The 16085-nt window shown below is 46.2% G+C and overlaps 1 protein-coding gene across 1 annotated transcript in view; it reads left to right on the forward strand.

Annotated features, from left to right (window-relative positions):
* The window catches only part of LOC121464447 (solute carrier family 22 member 14-like), a 31639-nt gene that overhangs the window by 9689 nt on the left and 5865 nt on the right, over window positions 1-16085 (forward strand). Inside the window, exons 2-6 of the mRNA XM_041677445.1 lie at window positions 5172-5260; window positions 8934-9443; window positions 10487-10590; window positions 10804-10958; window positions 11814-11982. Coding sequence (XP_041533379.1) covers window positions 8934-9443; window positions 10487-10590; window positions 10804-10958; window positions 11814-11982 — 938 coding nt within the window. The 5' untranslated portion in view covers window positions 5172-5260. The remainder of the gene's footprint in view (window positions 1-5171; window positions 5261-8933; window positions 9444-10486; window positions 10591-10803; window positions 10959-11813; window positions 11983-16085) is intronic.

The following is a 16085-nucleotide window of genomic DNA, read 5'->3' on the forward strand; positions in this document are numbered from 1 at the left end:
GTTTTCAAAAGGGTTCCTCCATGGCCACTCAACCCCATGTGCTTTAGCTGAACGTCATGGGTGTGGGAACGGGGGGGGGGGTGAGTTTCTCCACCTCTTGAAGGTTAGGGTAGAAGGTTAGGAATGGCCCAGGGACCATGTACAGCTTTTGAAGGTTTACCTCTAATGACCTACTTTCTCTGACAAAGACCCACCTCCTAGGTTCCTCAATCTTTTTAAAATAGGGCCACCAGGTCAGTATCCAGTATTCAACCCATGAAACCCTTGGGGTCATTTCATACTCAAACCCTAATGACATGCTAACACTTTGGTTGGTTTCCTCTGTTCTTCCACCTGACTTGGTCTGCTTGGGGTGCACAGGAGCAGCCAGGTGATCTGAGGTGAGGGTGCCAGCATATTGTAAAGGAGAGGCCTGCTTGTTTGTCCCGGCTGCCTGGCTAGCTTAACCCCGAAATAACCACACAGAAACTGTATTAATTAAATGACTGCTTGGCCTATTAGCTCTAACATCTTATTGGCTAACTCTTACACCTGGATTTAACCCATTTCAATTAATATTGCCACATGTCTGTGGCTTACTGGGAAAGATCCAGCATGCCTGACTCTGGTGGCTTCATGGCGGTTCTCCTCACTCTGCTTTCTTCCTCCCAGAAAGCGGTTCTGTCTTCTCTGCCAACCTAAGTTCTGCCCTATCAAGGACCCAAAGCAGTTTCCTTATTAACCAATGAAAGCAACACAAAGATAGAAGGAACTCCTACACCAACAGCTTGGCCAGGTTCTGGTAAAGAGCCTTTCTCTGTGCCTGTATGCATGCCTATATGAGCTTTTCTAGACCTCTGGGAATGGAAGGCCACCTCTCTTGGTCCTCATTGGCCTTTCTTGGTGTGTGTGTGTGTGTGTGTGTGTGTGTGTGCGTGTGTGTGTATGGAGAAAAGTTTCTCTTCCCCTCTTCCTATTAGGTCACTAATTCTGTCGGGGGGGGGGAGGTCTCACCCTGATGATCATATTTCGATATGATCTAATCATGGCCATGGCCTCACCTCCACATACTGTGACCCTGAGGGAAGGAATGCAGACATTCTACAGCAACCTTCTTAGTTCCACTGGGACCTTGTGGTCTGTTGACTCTTCTCCCAGTCTCTGTCACCTCCCAGACCAGAGCAGAAGCTGTCCCTCCACCTGCTGTGGAGACAGATCGGTCCTGTTGTTGTTACCAGCACCTCACACTTTAATTCTTGTGCTGTTTGGTTGTGTCCAACTAGAAAAGCCACAGCAGCGAGTGAGCCCAGGTACCTCTGCTGTCTCTGCACCCCAGACTGCAGGATAGTCATGTGCTATTCGGTTTTTCTGTGAATCCAGTGACCAGCCTTCACAGGCTCTTAGCAGCCCAGCTCCTAATGGGCTTCTTTTCTGTCTTCACTAATGGCCATTTCTCTTCTTCACTCTGCGTGTCTCTCATCCAATATTTCCCAACCAAGAAGTCCTCCCCTTGCTTCAGAAATGGTTGCAACCTCTGATCACCTCTCCAGGCTGCCTACCAGCAACCGTATTGTCCTGGAGGAGATGCCATGACCTTTACCACAAACCTGGTTGCTACTAAAGGTTAAACCTCTTCTCAGTCTCTACTCTCTCTTTCCTTGGATCAAGGGTCCTGGTTGTCAGGGAGGTCAGAGAAGGCTCTAAGTTGCATTTGCCTCCATGTTTCCACGACAGCAAGAGACTTCAATTCCTTCTGAAGTGCCTGCTGCTCTCAGAGCTCTCTAGTGAGCCAATGACTATCCATTTTGCCAGGTTCTTGACTCCAATATGATGGTGGTCAAATCTTGTCCTGGACTCCTCTGGAGACAAGTGGCCTAGGCTTACCACCTGGATATACTGAGCTCCAGGGATCTACCTGTCCCCATCCCATCCTCCCACCTTGTATCTCCTGTCCCTATCCATCCTGCCTCCTACCATTACAGGGCTGGGAATACATATATCTGGGGATGGGCCCGGAGTTTCCATTGTTCCTGGAGATCTGAATTCAGGTCTTCATGTTTGTGTGACAAGCACTTTGCCAAGTACTGAGCATTCTCCCTAACCCCTCCACCTTGTTATATGAGATAGGATTTTTCACTGGGATGAGAGACGTGCCAATCAGCAGGCCGGCTGTCCAGCCGGCCTCAGGGACCCTCCTGTCTCTGTAGGGCTGGGCTTACAAGCCACCACTTTCAGCTTTCACACGGGTCCTCTATGCTTGTGTGGTGAGCCCCTGGCCTCCTGAGTTGTCTTCTGAGTCCCGCCTCCTGACGTTCTCTGCCAGTTTTGCCAGTGCCCTGCAGTGAAGGAGCCATCTGGCAAGTCTGGTCCCCAGCGTCCTTTGCTGTCATTCCTGCTTCTTACTCAGTTCTCATCCTGAGCCGTGTCCTAACGCCACGAGCCCTCTGTTCCCCACCCCAGTTCTGGCTGGCTGCTAGGCCTGTGTAGATTCCCCACCCCTAACAAGCATAAAGACTGTAGTCCCATTGGCATTAGCAGAGAAGGCCCCGGCTCCTGGGAAGGTGGGTCAGACATGAGCAGGTCTAGCAAACTGACAGAGTTGTGTCCTTGAGGCAAAAGCAGTGTAGCACAGAGGGAGGCCTTTCCAGGGGTGGGGTCAGGAAGGCTTGAAGGACAGCTGACCGGGAGTGGGCTTTCATTTGGAGGGGAAGTGCTTCTGGTATAGAAGACAGTTTGTGTAGAAGCACAAGGTTTCCTCACAGGCAGTTTGCATACTTGCCTTAACCATTTCTGGCCTCGAGACCATGGCCACCTGTGTGTCTGGAGTAGAATACGGCCCTCAACATTCCTAGTCCACCCTCTGCGACCCATTGTGACACGATCTCCCTAGCCACCAATGGAACCCCAGGGTTCTGCTTCTGAGGCTCTGGTTGGGTCTGGACAACAGTCAGGTGGGCCCTGGCTTTGGCTTGTGTTCCTGTCCCCAGGGAGGATGGACTGGGGGCAGGTGTAGAAGGTGGAAGGTATGATAACACCTGGTGAGTGTGGGGCCATGTTCTCAGCAGAGATCTGGACGGGAATGTGCCTGAGCCTGTTCAGTTGTGGGACTCTGGAAATAGCAGGCTGTCCTCAAGGGAACTGTGGGGTTTCAGATGTGGCACCTGGCCGTTTTCTGTGTGCAGGTGGAGTACTGGACTCTCTGTTCTTCTAGTGGGACCTTTGGGATTGGGGATGGTGGCGTGGTCAGGGGCCTTGCAGACTGCCAATCCCCATGGGTAGTCCGTGGAGGGAGGGGTTAATTAAAGTAATTGAGCAAATGAACCAATTTAACTAAATTAACCAAGCTGGCCTTGAACTCATCTTGTACCCTAGACTGGTCTCAAGCATTTTGATCCTCTTGCCTCAACCTCATAAGTAGTTGGAATCACAGGCTTATAGTGCCAGGTCCAGCTTCCTTCCTTTACTTTGGCTCTAGTTTATTTTTATTTATTTATTTATTTATTTATTAAAGTTTTCTGCCTCTTCCCTGCCACCGCCTCCCATTTCCCTCCCCCGATCAAGTCCCCCTCCCTCATCAGCCCAAAGAGCAATCAGGGTTCCCTGCCCTGTGGGAAGTCCAAGGATCACCCACCTTCATCCAGGTCTAGTAAGGTGAGCATCCAAACTGCCTAGGCTCCCACAAAGCCAGTACGTGCAGTAGGATCAAAAACCCATTGCCATTGTTCTTGAGTTCTCAGTAGTCCTCATTGTCCGCTATGTTCAGCGAGTCCAGTTTTATCCCATGCTTTTTCAGACCCAGGCCAGCTGGCCTTGGTGAGTTCCCGATAGAACATCCCCCTTGTCTCAGTGTGTGGTTGCACCCCTCCCCGTCCTGATTTCCTTGCTCGTGCTCTTTGGCCATAATTTTTATTTTCTTAGAATTTATTTACTTATTTATTTTTTTACCTTTTTTAATGCTAGACTGGAAACCGTAAAATCCCAGCAATCCTCGTGTCTCCACCCATCTTGTAGCTGGGGTGCAAATTTGCTTGCCTGGCTTTTACGTGGGTGCTAGGCTCATAACTTCAGTCTTTGGGATGTGTGCCAAGCACCCTAGACCACGGAAACTTTCCAGTAAGCCTCCCCACCCCCATTCTTGAGAAAGAATCTAGTTCTATAGCCAAGGCTAGCCTTAAACTTGGGATCCTCCCACTACAGAGTTTTGGGGTGGCAGGTATGTACCCCCACAGGTGGCAAGATAGAGCTCCCAAGCAGTGTTAGTCTATATCATTGCTAAATACATTTTACTTCTTAGAGGAGTTCCATTAGGGTCTGCAGTGGTGGCTCCGTGGCTAGGAGCGTGTTGCTGTTAGAGGATCCAAATTCTGTTCCTCGGGCCCGCAATGAGGGGCTCACAGTCCAGCTTCAGGGCGTCCCACACCCGCTCTGGCCTCTGAAGGTGCCTGCACACACACAAACACACCACACACAGACACATGCCTCCACACAGATACGTGTACACAATTAAAAGTCAACCTGAAGGGCTACAAATGTCATCACCGTGTCGGAGCTGTGGCTCCTCTCTGCCCACTTTGTCTGAAGTATTTGAAGGGGGTTAGTAGGCTCGGATAGTTTAAGAGTTTTATTATATTCTGAAACTTTTTGGCGGGAGGGTAATTTTGAGACAGGGTTTCTCAGTAGCTATGGAGCCTGTCTTGGAACTCACTCTGTAGACCAGGCTGGCCTCAAACTCACGGAAATCCACCTGCCTCTGCCTCCCAAGTGCTGGGATTAAGGCGTGCACGACCACCGCTCAGCTATATTCTGAATGTTTTATCTTTAGGTAGTAAATCTCTCTATTCCTAGTTATGTCCAATTTTGGTATTTTTCTTTTTTCAAAGATTTTTATATTAGGTCAATGAGTTTTTTGTCTGCATGTATGTTTGTGCACTTTCCATATGTGTGCAGGGCCACAAACACCAAACAGGGGTGTCAGATCCCCCGGGACTGGAGTTACAGATGGTTGTAGCTGCTGTGTGAATGCTGGGAACCAAACCTGAAGCCTTTGCAAGAGCAGCCACCTCTCTGGGTCCTTTAGCATTTATCTGAATAATTTAGCCATATCCACTTCCTTTTGATTACTGCACCAAATAGAACATTCCCATCCTCTCTGCCTTTTCTTGTCCTTGTGCCTTAAACGTGTCTTCTTACAGGGTGACCTAATTGTCATCTACATCAAGACCTTTAATAAGAGGAGAGGACCAAAGTGACTTCCTGTGACAGCCCAGAAGATATAAACAAGGTACGCTGCAAGAACATTGGGAAATGCTAACAACCCTTTTAAGACATGGCATGGATTTGATATTTCTCTTTTATTTTTAACTTATTTTATTAACATTTAAATTAATGCAGAGTAGTTATGTGTGTTTATAGAGTACAGTGTAGCAATAGGTAATCATCAGGCCAGTCTTTAACATATCCGCTATCTCAGACATAACATTATTTCTTAGCCTTGGGAATATTCAAAGTGCTATTGGCTACTTAGTCTATTGATTGTTGTCCACCATAGTTACTCTGCTGTGCTACAGAGCATCAGATGGTATTATTCTCCGATCCAGCTGCACCCCTCCCTATTAACTATCATCTCCCCACCCCTGCCCCTGGCTTGTCAAGGCTCTGGGAAGCCACTACTTATTTCTTTGAGATCAACTCTATCTTCCACACAAATGAGAACACAACACAGGGTATTTGTCTTTGTGTATATGACTTATTTCACTCAGCAGAATGCCTACCTCTTCTATTCATGTTTCTTTTTTTATTTCCTTTTTTTTTTTTGTCTTGATTTTTCGAGACAGAGTTCCTCTGTAGCTTTGGATCCTGTCCTCGAACTAACTCTGTAGATCAGTCTGGCCTCGAACTCACAGAGATCCGTCTGCCTCTACCTGCCAAGTGCTGGGATTAAAGGCGTGTGCCACCACTGCCCAGAAATCTAAAGTCCATGTTTCTACAAATGACAAAATATTTGTCTTCAATGTCTGAATGGTATTCTTCTGTACATATATAGATGGAAGAGAGAGATAGGTGATAGAAAAATTATAAAGTCATGATAGGAGATAGATATATAAATTATAGATGATAGGTAGACAGATTAATTATAGATGATATGTAGATAGGCGATAGTTGATATATCGATTTGTGATTGATAGATGATTAGATGGTTAATAGATGATTGATAGATATGTTATAGATACTAATAATTATAGGTAGGTAGGCAATGGATAGATAGATAGATAGATAGATGATGTATAGATAGATAGATGATAGAATGATTCATAGGTGATGGATAGATAGATATATGATAGAGAGATAGAGAGAGAGAGAGAGAGAGAGAGAGAGATAGATAGATAGATGATAGATAGTTAGGTGATAGATAGATTATAGATAGATAGATAGATAGGAAGATACATAGATGATGGATAGATAGATAAATCGGTGATGGAGAGATAGATAGGTGATGGATAGATAGATAGATAGATAGATAGATAGATAGATAGATAGGTGATGGATAGGTAGACAGATATATTGATAGATAGGTGATGGATAGATATTCAGATGATAGATACATAGGCAGATCACTTGAGTCACAGTGGCCAAATAGCTGATAGAAACAACTTAAAGGAAGAAAGGTTTGTTTGGTCAAGGGTTGAGACCTTCTAGTCCACTCTGGTGGGAAGGGCATGGTGGAACACATGGTATTGGCTAAACACGTTGCTTTAGATCTGTGGCCGATGACACCTAGAACTAGGGGTCTGGCTACAACCTTCAAGTATTTGACCTAGCACGAGCTGAACCCCAGCTCTGAAGGCTCCTCAGTCCTCAGAAACAACCGGCTCTATAAGTTTTGACAATGAATTTGAGCTCACTTTTCCAGTTATGGTTACTGAATTCGCTTTGTCTGTGTGTCTTCTTCCTTAGATTTTTTTTTTCTGAATTGAACTGATTTCCCTTTTGTAAACACTTATCCACCCATTGAAGTACCTGTAAATCTGTAGTAGGCAGGGTAGCTCCAAAGCCTCCACCTTGCATGCTTTCTCAGTCACAGGAAGCGCTGAAAAATATAGGTGCCTTCCCCTCCCAAATAGCATATGTACACACACACAGACACAAGCACACACACACACACCACACACCCTTGGAGCCCAGAGAGGTCGTTGGATCCCCTGGAGCTAGAATTCCAGGTGGTTGTGAGCCACCTGGCATGAATGCTGGGAACTGAACTTAGTCTTTTGTAAACGTAGCATGTGCTCTTACCATTGGGCCATGTCTGCCACCCCACCGTCTTCTTTCTCTCCTCCATAGTTTGACAGTCCCCTTGTTTCTTAGAAGAATCCATATTTGAAATTCTTGTACAGGCTTGTCATTTTGATTGACCTGTGTTTGCATCTCAGGCGGTCTCCCTGAGATCTTTTGTCAACTCCATCAGATTAGGCATCTTGCTTCTGTGCCCACTTAGTTCCCGACTGGCAATGCACATCTTTATTCTACCCTGGTTCTTCACACAGCGCATGCAGGCTGGCTGTGCTCTCCATTCTCCTTTGCCTGGGCTTCAGCATCCTTCCTTGCCCCTGGGGTCCTAAGACTTAATTACAGTGTGTTTAACCACGAGTTCCTGCCATTGTGCTTGAGAGAAGCTTTGGGTTTCCGATATTGATTTATGGTTTTTAATTCTGAGAAAAAATGATTGTTTATTGCCTTTTCTGTTTCTCTTTCGAATTTCTGCTTAGGCCCATGCCACTGTTCACCTACCAAATCTTATTCCTGCCTTACGTGCTAGCTGCACATTCGAGCTAGCTAACTCTCTGGATTGAATATTTGTCTAACTTCCCTTCTAGGATTTTTATTTCAAGCAATCTTTTACCCCTTCTTATACTTAGAAGTTAACCCTCTGGGCTGTGAGCTGTTGTCGTCCCATAGTGCCTTGCTTCTCAGACCACAATGTTTGTTTGCCATTGGACTTTGAGAATCTTGCATCCTCTGTTTGAAGAATGTTTCCACAGAAAAAGGGACTGCAGCACTCCCAACCCATAACCACCCTAGTGCTGTGGAGGGGTTTTTACTCCAAACACAGGATTAGGCTTAGAGTGTGCTCCTTCCTCTATCCCAAGGCAGTGTCCTGAGTACTGCTCACACCCTCCCTGCCCTTGCCTGCTGCACTGCTCTGTCTCCATGTTGCTGGCTGTCTCTGCCCCTTGTGCGGTGTTCCACAGTCCAGCCCTGGCTGCCAAGCCTCTGGTAAGGGCACCAAAGCACTGCCTTTGGCCCCTCCTCCCAGGCCTTCCCTGCTCCTGATTCAGGTGTTTATTTTACTTCATTGTGTATTTACTTATTTGAAAAGGGCGATCCCTGGAGTTTCCAGCTGCCTTGGAAATTCCAGTGATGCCTCAGTACTGTGAGTAGCTAGCTATGAGGGAGCTGTCAGTCAGAGCATTCCTGAGGTGTGTGAGTAGCTCCTGGTGAGGGAGCTGTCAGTCAGAGAGTTCCTCAGGTGTGTGAGTAGCTCCTGGTGAGGGAGCTGTCAGTCAGAGACTTCCTCAGGTGTGTGAGTAGCTCCCTGTGAGGGAGCTGTCTGTCAGAGACTTCCTCAGGTGTGTGAGTAGCTCCCTGTGTGGGAGCTGTCAGTCAGAGAGTTAGTTGCTCGGGTATATGAGTAGCTCCTCGTGAAGGAGCTGTCAGAGAGTTCCTGGCATTCACTGGGAGAACGTTCTCTAAAACACCCAAAATATCCATTGCACTGAAAATTGATGTGGTTGAGCCAGGAGGAATGGATTAGTCTAACTAAGAGACTTTGGAAGACAAGAAAGGGGCCACATTCTCACTGATACAAGGCAGAGGGTGTTTAGTCCCTTGGCTCCCATCCTGGGATCTGATGATGGAAAATGGTGACAGGGGACTGAACATCAGCTTTTCTTGAACAGATGGAAGAACAGGATTCTGAGTCAGCATTTGGAACCCAGAATTCCAGGAGCACACACGAGCGTGAGATTTCCATTCCCTCCCATTCCTGGTCCTTGGAGATGTTGTTACGCAAATTGAAGGCCATAGAGCTCAAGAAGGATGACAAGCTGGCCAGTGTTCTGGATGCTGTGGGGGAGTTCGGCACATTCCAGTGGAGGCTGGTGGCCCTCACCTTGATCCCCTATGGGCTGCTGTCCTTCTTCATGTTCTCAGATAGCTTCGTTCTCACCGCCCAGAAACCCTACTGTAACACCAGCTGGATCCTGAAAGTAGGTCCCAACCTCTCAGTGGCTGAGCAGATGAACCTGACCCTGCCCCGAGCACCCGATGGCAGTTTCCAGACCTGCCTCATGTATATACCAGTGTCATGGGATCTCGATTCCATCATCCATTTTGGCCTCAATTACACAGAAACATGCAGATATGGATGGATCTACCCTTATGCTAAGAAGCGCTCCCTGATCAATGAGGTATGCTTGTCTTCTGTTGTGTTGACTATGGCTACCCAGAAAAGGAGACAGAGACAGGGGGCAATTGGCCTGAGTACATTCTGTGGGGTGCACCAGAAAAGGAACCTGGGGTTCTTGTTTCCCAGCCCTGTGCCCTCCCTGTCTTAGGCAGGAAGCTAGAGTGCATTTTGGTGTAGAGACAGGCTTGCCACCTGCCCAGAGAATTGCTTATTGTGTTGTGGCTCTTGTCTTCTGGTCAAGGAGAGACCCTTAGATGGAGGGCCCTTAGATGGGGCATAGGTAGCTGTGTGTAGGGTGTGTTCCTCTGTTACCCCTGTATTCTCTCCAACATCTGGCAGACCTTGGATCTAAGCCTGGGTTGAGGCCGTAGAGGCACAGGGCAAGGGTTACGGGTCAAGAGGCAACCAAGCAGAATGCACAGAAGCTACAGATAGAAAAGAAAAAACTTGTGTTGGGCATTTCTCACAGGACTTCATACCCTGAGTTGAAATCCGGGTCTTTTTAGTCCATGGGAAGCTCTAAGTTGGAGCCCAGGACCAATATTCGTGCCTGTGCTTAATAAGTCCCCAGCAATGTCCTTTCTGGCCCAATGTCTTTGCTTCCTCTCTCCTGGTTTAGATCCAGGATCTACCAGGTGCTGGACAGACTGAGTCCAGGGATAACAGAGTAAAGACACTTTACATAGAACTACCTGTCCCTTTCCCTGAATGTCAGTCATCTGCTCGAGGCAGCGGTTGTCAACCTATGGGTTGCGACACCTTTGGAGGTCAAACAACCCTTTATAGGGGTCTCATTTCAGATATACTGCAAATCAGTTATTTACACCATGACTAATAACAGTAGCAAAATCAGTTATGAAGCGACAACAAAATTATTTTATGGTTGGGGTCACCACAGCATGAGAAACTGTATTAAAGGGGCGCAGTCTTAGGAAAGCTGAGAATCACTGACCTTAAGGTTCCCCTTGGGGTCAATCTCAGTCTCTTTTCCCGAAGGGCTAGGTCTGTGTGGAGGCTTGAACAATGCTATTGTCTCACCTGCAGTTTGACCTGGTGTGTGGCAATGAACCAAACAAAGAGAACATGCTGACTGTGTTTCTGGCGGGCTTCTTGACAGGGTCTCTGTTCTTCGGGTTCTTATGTGACAAGTAAGTGTCCTGGGGTTCCCACTGATCCTTAGGACACCCTGCCTCTTTCTCAGGAGATGGCATAACGCTCAAACTCTGAATGAATCTCAAGCTGGGGAAAGCAAATGGAGGGATACTCCAAAGCCCTAGGTAACCCAAAGCCTGGCCCAGGTGCACCACCGAGGCTGGCCGGGAAGTGTGACCCTTGGTGGCATCTCCTCCTCATACCCGCAGGATAGGCCGCTATCCCGTCTTCCTGATGTCACTGGCAGGCTTCCTCTTCTTCGGATTCGGAACAGCCTTTGTGAAAAGTTTTAACCAGTATCTGTTCTTCCGCTTCACTTCAGCCCAGGCATCTCTGGGCTACGTCATCAGCAGTTCGTCTTTAGGTGACTGACTCACAAGGGGCAGGGTGGGATGGAAATAGGTTCAGTTCAAGAGGGAGCAGGAGGCAGATCTACCTGGGATGGACAGGCTAAAACCTAGTGGGGAAGGAAGAAGAGGCTCCCCTCTTGGCTTCCCAGTAGTGTGAGGGAGTCAGAAGGGAGTGCCCCCAACCCTCATCCCCACAGTATTCTCCTGTACCCCAAATGTTCCCCCTCCTGCTACTTGTGTACCCTGCACCTCGAGAATCAAGGGAGCTGCTAAGCCCTCTATTGCTTTGCTTCTTTCATCCTGAGCCTCACAGAGTTAGCCAACTTGTTCAGGGCCACACAGCAGGAAGGAGCTGGGGCTTCTACCCCAGGAGCTGTGTCATGCTAATACCTAAATGCATATACAGCCATACCTATATCCAAACGTATTCTGTCATTTTCCTGGTGCTCTCTGATTCCTCTTCTCATGGAGAATTTGTTGGAACACAGCCAAAGGGAACTAACCCTGTACAGAGCCTCAGGCCAAGGAGGTCAAAGCAGCAAAGCACTCCAAGACAGGTGGTTCCTGGTCTCAGCTCATGTCAGACCCCGTGAGAGGCCCTGAACAAGTTAGGCAGAAGTTTTAGAGGGAGTGGTTGGGAGTAGAAGAAATGGAAGTGTGAGTGTGGGTCTGAGGAGGTTCATCAAGACTTGGGGTGTGCAGTGGGAGATGCAGACATTCTATCTCTGAGAAAGATCTGGAACAGGCAGAAGACACTGTCTACTCTGAATTCATGTCAAGGGAAGGGTGGGCATGCCAGCCAGCTGCATGGATGGCCAACCTGGGGACTGCAAACTGACCACAGTTTTGTTCTCATGTGCTCTGCACAGTCATGGAGTGGCTGGTGGGTGAGCACCGGACCCATGCGATCATCCTGCAGCACTGCTTCCTAGGATTAGGGATCATTTTCCTGTCAGGAGTTGCCACCAAGATTTTCCACTGGAGGCTCGTGTTCTTACTGGCTGGCGTGCCCTTGTTTCCCATCATCTCCAATATCTGGTGAGCAGAACAGTAGAGCGCATACTGGGGGGTGATTCTCATGGGTGGAAGTGGATGGGGAACACGGAAATGGGTGGGAGATGCATGGCCTGAGAAGGAGCCAAAGCCGTTCATCACCCTCAGAGAAGAACCTGAGAAGTAGTCAGACAGTGGGAGTGACAGAGATCCCAAGATAGGCAAGGGTCAAGGTTAAAGTGGCGAGACCTAAAGCTTGGGATGGCCATAGCCACCTTCTTTGAGTTGACTTCACTGGAGGAGTGCTGAAGCATTACCCATGAGTTGAAATTGAGTAAATGGTGTCCCCTAAGAAATGACCCTTCAGGGGAAAAGGGAAAGAGGTTCTTGTGTTCAGCTGAGGCATGGTCAAGCTGTTTGCTGTTTTTAGATGTGGGACCACAGACAGCAATCTAAGGTGGGGCTGTGACGGTACCGCTCATGTAAGAGTGTGGAAAAAAACTTTTGTACCATTGGGGCATCCATCTTCGGCATTCAGGCCCATAGTATCCCGCAGACATTTCTAGAAAGCAGGAAAATTCAAAGGCAGTTCAGTCATTATCTGCTGTGTCCTACAGAATGTCTCGCAGACTCTTTAATGAATCAGGAACCCCAAAAGATCATCTCACCTTTAGGCAAGTTCAGTAGTCCTCTCTCTGCGGGTTCTCTGTGTCCAGTTTATGCAATAGTCCAGACAAGAGCAGTTTCTTGCTGAAATGGCTATCAAACTCCATAAGTATCCTCTCCAATTCCCATCTTCCTCTTGAAGTATATTGGTGCTGCCAGGAGCAGACGTGTCTCATTGTCATGAAAAATCCTAAGTTATTAAAACATTAAATAGCATATTCCGTAGTCTTTGAAAGATATGAAGAATGGCGATCTAACTGAAATATATATCTATATATCTAGAAAATCTAACTAACATGACTACAAACTTGACTATTATTAATGATTATCCATTAACAACCTATATGCATTACATTTTTAAATGAGCTACACAATCACAATACCTTAATCAAGATCAGAAACACATATACATATAACAAAATTGACCTTAAATTTAAATTACTAAAGCACAATCCATATCAATGTAAATTATTCATACCTATATCATATCCTCCTTTAAATGTAAAAGAACATTTATAAACAATATTTGGGAATTTGGGCACAGTTATTTCTCTCCAAACTGCTTCCTGCTGTATGGGGGCACTGTTAATCAGATATTTCAGGGTATAACCTGTGTGCTAGGTTCATCTCAGTCGTCAATTGATTGACGTAATTTTTTGAGGGTGTTCACAGCAACCTTTCAGGAGGGTGTGGTCCATCATACCATATTGGAATAGAAGCAATCCACAGGGTTTCATCCTCTGTGAAAACAAAAGAAGAATCTGTTTTCCAAAGTATCATATCCTTAGATCCAAATTCTGAAGTCAAGGTATTTTCAAAATATCTATGTTGGATTAGTTCAGTAGCATTTATAAACAAATATCTTTTAGCAGCTGTTGCTCCTTCCTCAGCATTCAAACAATTCAAAGAGAGCATAATAGCATACAGTATCAAAATTCTCTGTTTATTTTCCATCTTTGTATGGCTTTATTTAACTCTATTTTGTTTATTTTTACTCTTTGAGACAGGTTTTCTGTATATCTTTGTCCTGGAATAACTCTGAAGACCAGGCTGTCCTTACACTCTCAGAGATCTGGCTGTCTCTGCCTCCCAGGCATTGGGATTAAAGGCGTGTGATACCACAACTTGAAGTCACAGAGGTCAATCTCCCTCTGCCTTCCAAGTGTTGGGATTAAAGGTGTGTCCTACCATACCCAACTACTCTATTTCTTCCTTTTTTTACTTTTAAGAACTTTAACTTTTAGCCTGCATATATTTTTAACATGTTGTAAATCATTTAGAAATTTTCTGTCTTTGAATCTCTCTTTACTGTATCTCTCTCTCTTTTTCTGAACACATGAGCCTTTAAATTATGGAGTAATATGGGTAGAATTAAACCCGTGGCTTTGGCAGCTAGATCCAGCCCATTCCTTAGCATTCCAGCCTCATGGCAGAGGTACGGGTTGTAGCCATGTTTACTGCTACAACTCTATGGCATTTTAAGGTCCCTGCCAGCAAGCAAACTGCAGCATTCTGCTCAGAGACCACATTCAGTCAGACTACCTGCTTGAGTCTGAGTCAGAGCTTGCCCTGGCAGGATGGCCCAGAAAACCGGCATTTTAAAACAGCACAACTTTTTTCCTGCTATGGCTGAAAACAAACAAGCATTCAGTTGGCTTTTATCAACGCCATTTAAGTGTTTTGTGACAAAACCTCTTAAGAGCTGTAGGGTTTTGCAGCTAAAGCTGAGTCATGAAGCCTCTCTTAGATGAGAGCACTTGCTTGCCTCTAGCAAGCAGAGCAGACCCAAGAAATTGCTGCTATCAAGAAAGCATGCTTTACTCTATTGTTTCCCAAGCTTTCTCAGACTTTCTGTGGATATAGTTGTCCACACGTTGGGGGCCATGCTGTAGTGGGAACTGCGGGTTGCATTCCTGCCTCCATGCTCCCAGGCGCCTGGCTAGCATATGCCCCAAAATAACAATACACAAATTGTATTCTTTTAAACACTGCTTGGCCCATTAGCACTAGTCCTTTCTGGCTAATTCTGATATCCCGATCAACCCATCTCTAATAAACTGTGTAGCACTGGTCTTACCGGGAAAATTCAGCTTGTCTGACCTGGCGGCTTGCTTCATCGTGTCTGCCCCAGAGAGGGGAAGCATAGCGTCTGAGCTCACTTCCTCTTCGTCCTAGCATTCTGTTATGTTTACTCGACACACCTAGGTTCTAACCTATCAGGGCCAAGCAGTTTCTTTATTAATTAATCAATGACCTGCCTCCATCAGACATTTTATCATAGAAATTAGAAAAGTAAGGAATGTTACTCAGGGCAAAGGTCCTGAGATTGAATCACACTGTGTGATCTAACTGCCTTTATAACCTTTGGATGAGTCTTGTAACTTTCTAAGCTTCCTGAGGCCTATCCTCCTCCTCCTCCTCCTCTTCCTCCAGGAGAGAGTGTTTAAATTTGGAAGAAAAACTGCAACAATAAGGATATATTAATTACAATTCACATTCCTATGATGAAGTCCCTGCCAAAAGCAACCTTAGGAAGGGATGTAGGTTTATTTTTGATTGACAGTTACAGGCTACAATTCATCATGGCAGGAGCTAAGGCAGTTGGCATATTGTATCCAAGTCAGTAGGTAGAGTCAGAGAGGAGAGTGGAAGAGGGAGGAAGGAGAAGCTGATCTTCAGCTCACTCTCTCTTTTTTATTCAGTCTGGGAACATGGCCATGGGATGCTGCCCCCATTTAGGGTGACTATCACCAGCTCAACTAACCTGATATAGAAATTCCTTTACAGACATGCCCAGAGGCCTATCTCCTAGGTGACTGTGTGTTGACTGGTGTTTCTGTCCCAACCCAAAGAAATACACTGAAGTCTACATTAATTATAAAACTGATTGGCATAGAGGTTCAGACTTATTAGCTCTTATAACTTATATTATCCCATTATTCTTGTCTATGCTAGCCACATTGGTGGTACCTTATTCAGCGAGGCAGTCACATCTTACTTCTTCAGTGACTGGGTCATGACTGCAGAATCTGCTTCCTTCTTCCCAGAATTCTCCTGTTTTAATTGACCCAGCTCTACTTCCTATCTGGTTGTTCTGCCTATACTTCCTGCCTGGTTACTGGCCAATCAGCACTTTATTAACATACACTTGACAGGTTACAAACCATTGTCCCACAGCAACCCCCCCCCCACTTTTTTAAGGAAAAAGAACTCTGAATCTAATATCCTTTGTTTAACTTTTCTCCTGACTATTATCCATAACAACTTGCAACCAACATTCTAAACAAAGGAAAATATACATAGTCCATTTTTGGGGGGAATGTGGGCATAGGTTTCCAGGCTACTTCCTGCTGGTTGGGGGCTCTGATAATCTTATGGGGACCTAAAGAAAATTGAGAAATATCATCAAGTCATGACTGGAGTATCCTGTGAGGCTTGATCATCTCAGGCAGCAGTCTTGAATCTGTTCTGGATGCAGAACT

The sequence above is a fragment of the Microtus oregoni genome, unplaced genomic scaffold, assembly GCF_018167655.1.
Source record: "Microtus oregoni isolate MIOR12 unplaced genomic scaffold, Mior012 000028F_ref0000031, whole genome shotgun sequence".
Classification (NCBI taxonomy): Eukaryota; Metazoa; Chordata; class Mammalia; order Rodentia; family Cricetidae; genus Microtus; species Microtus oregoni.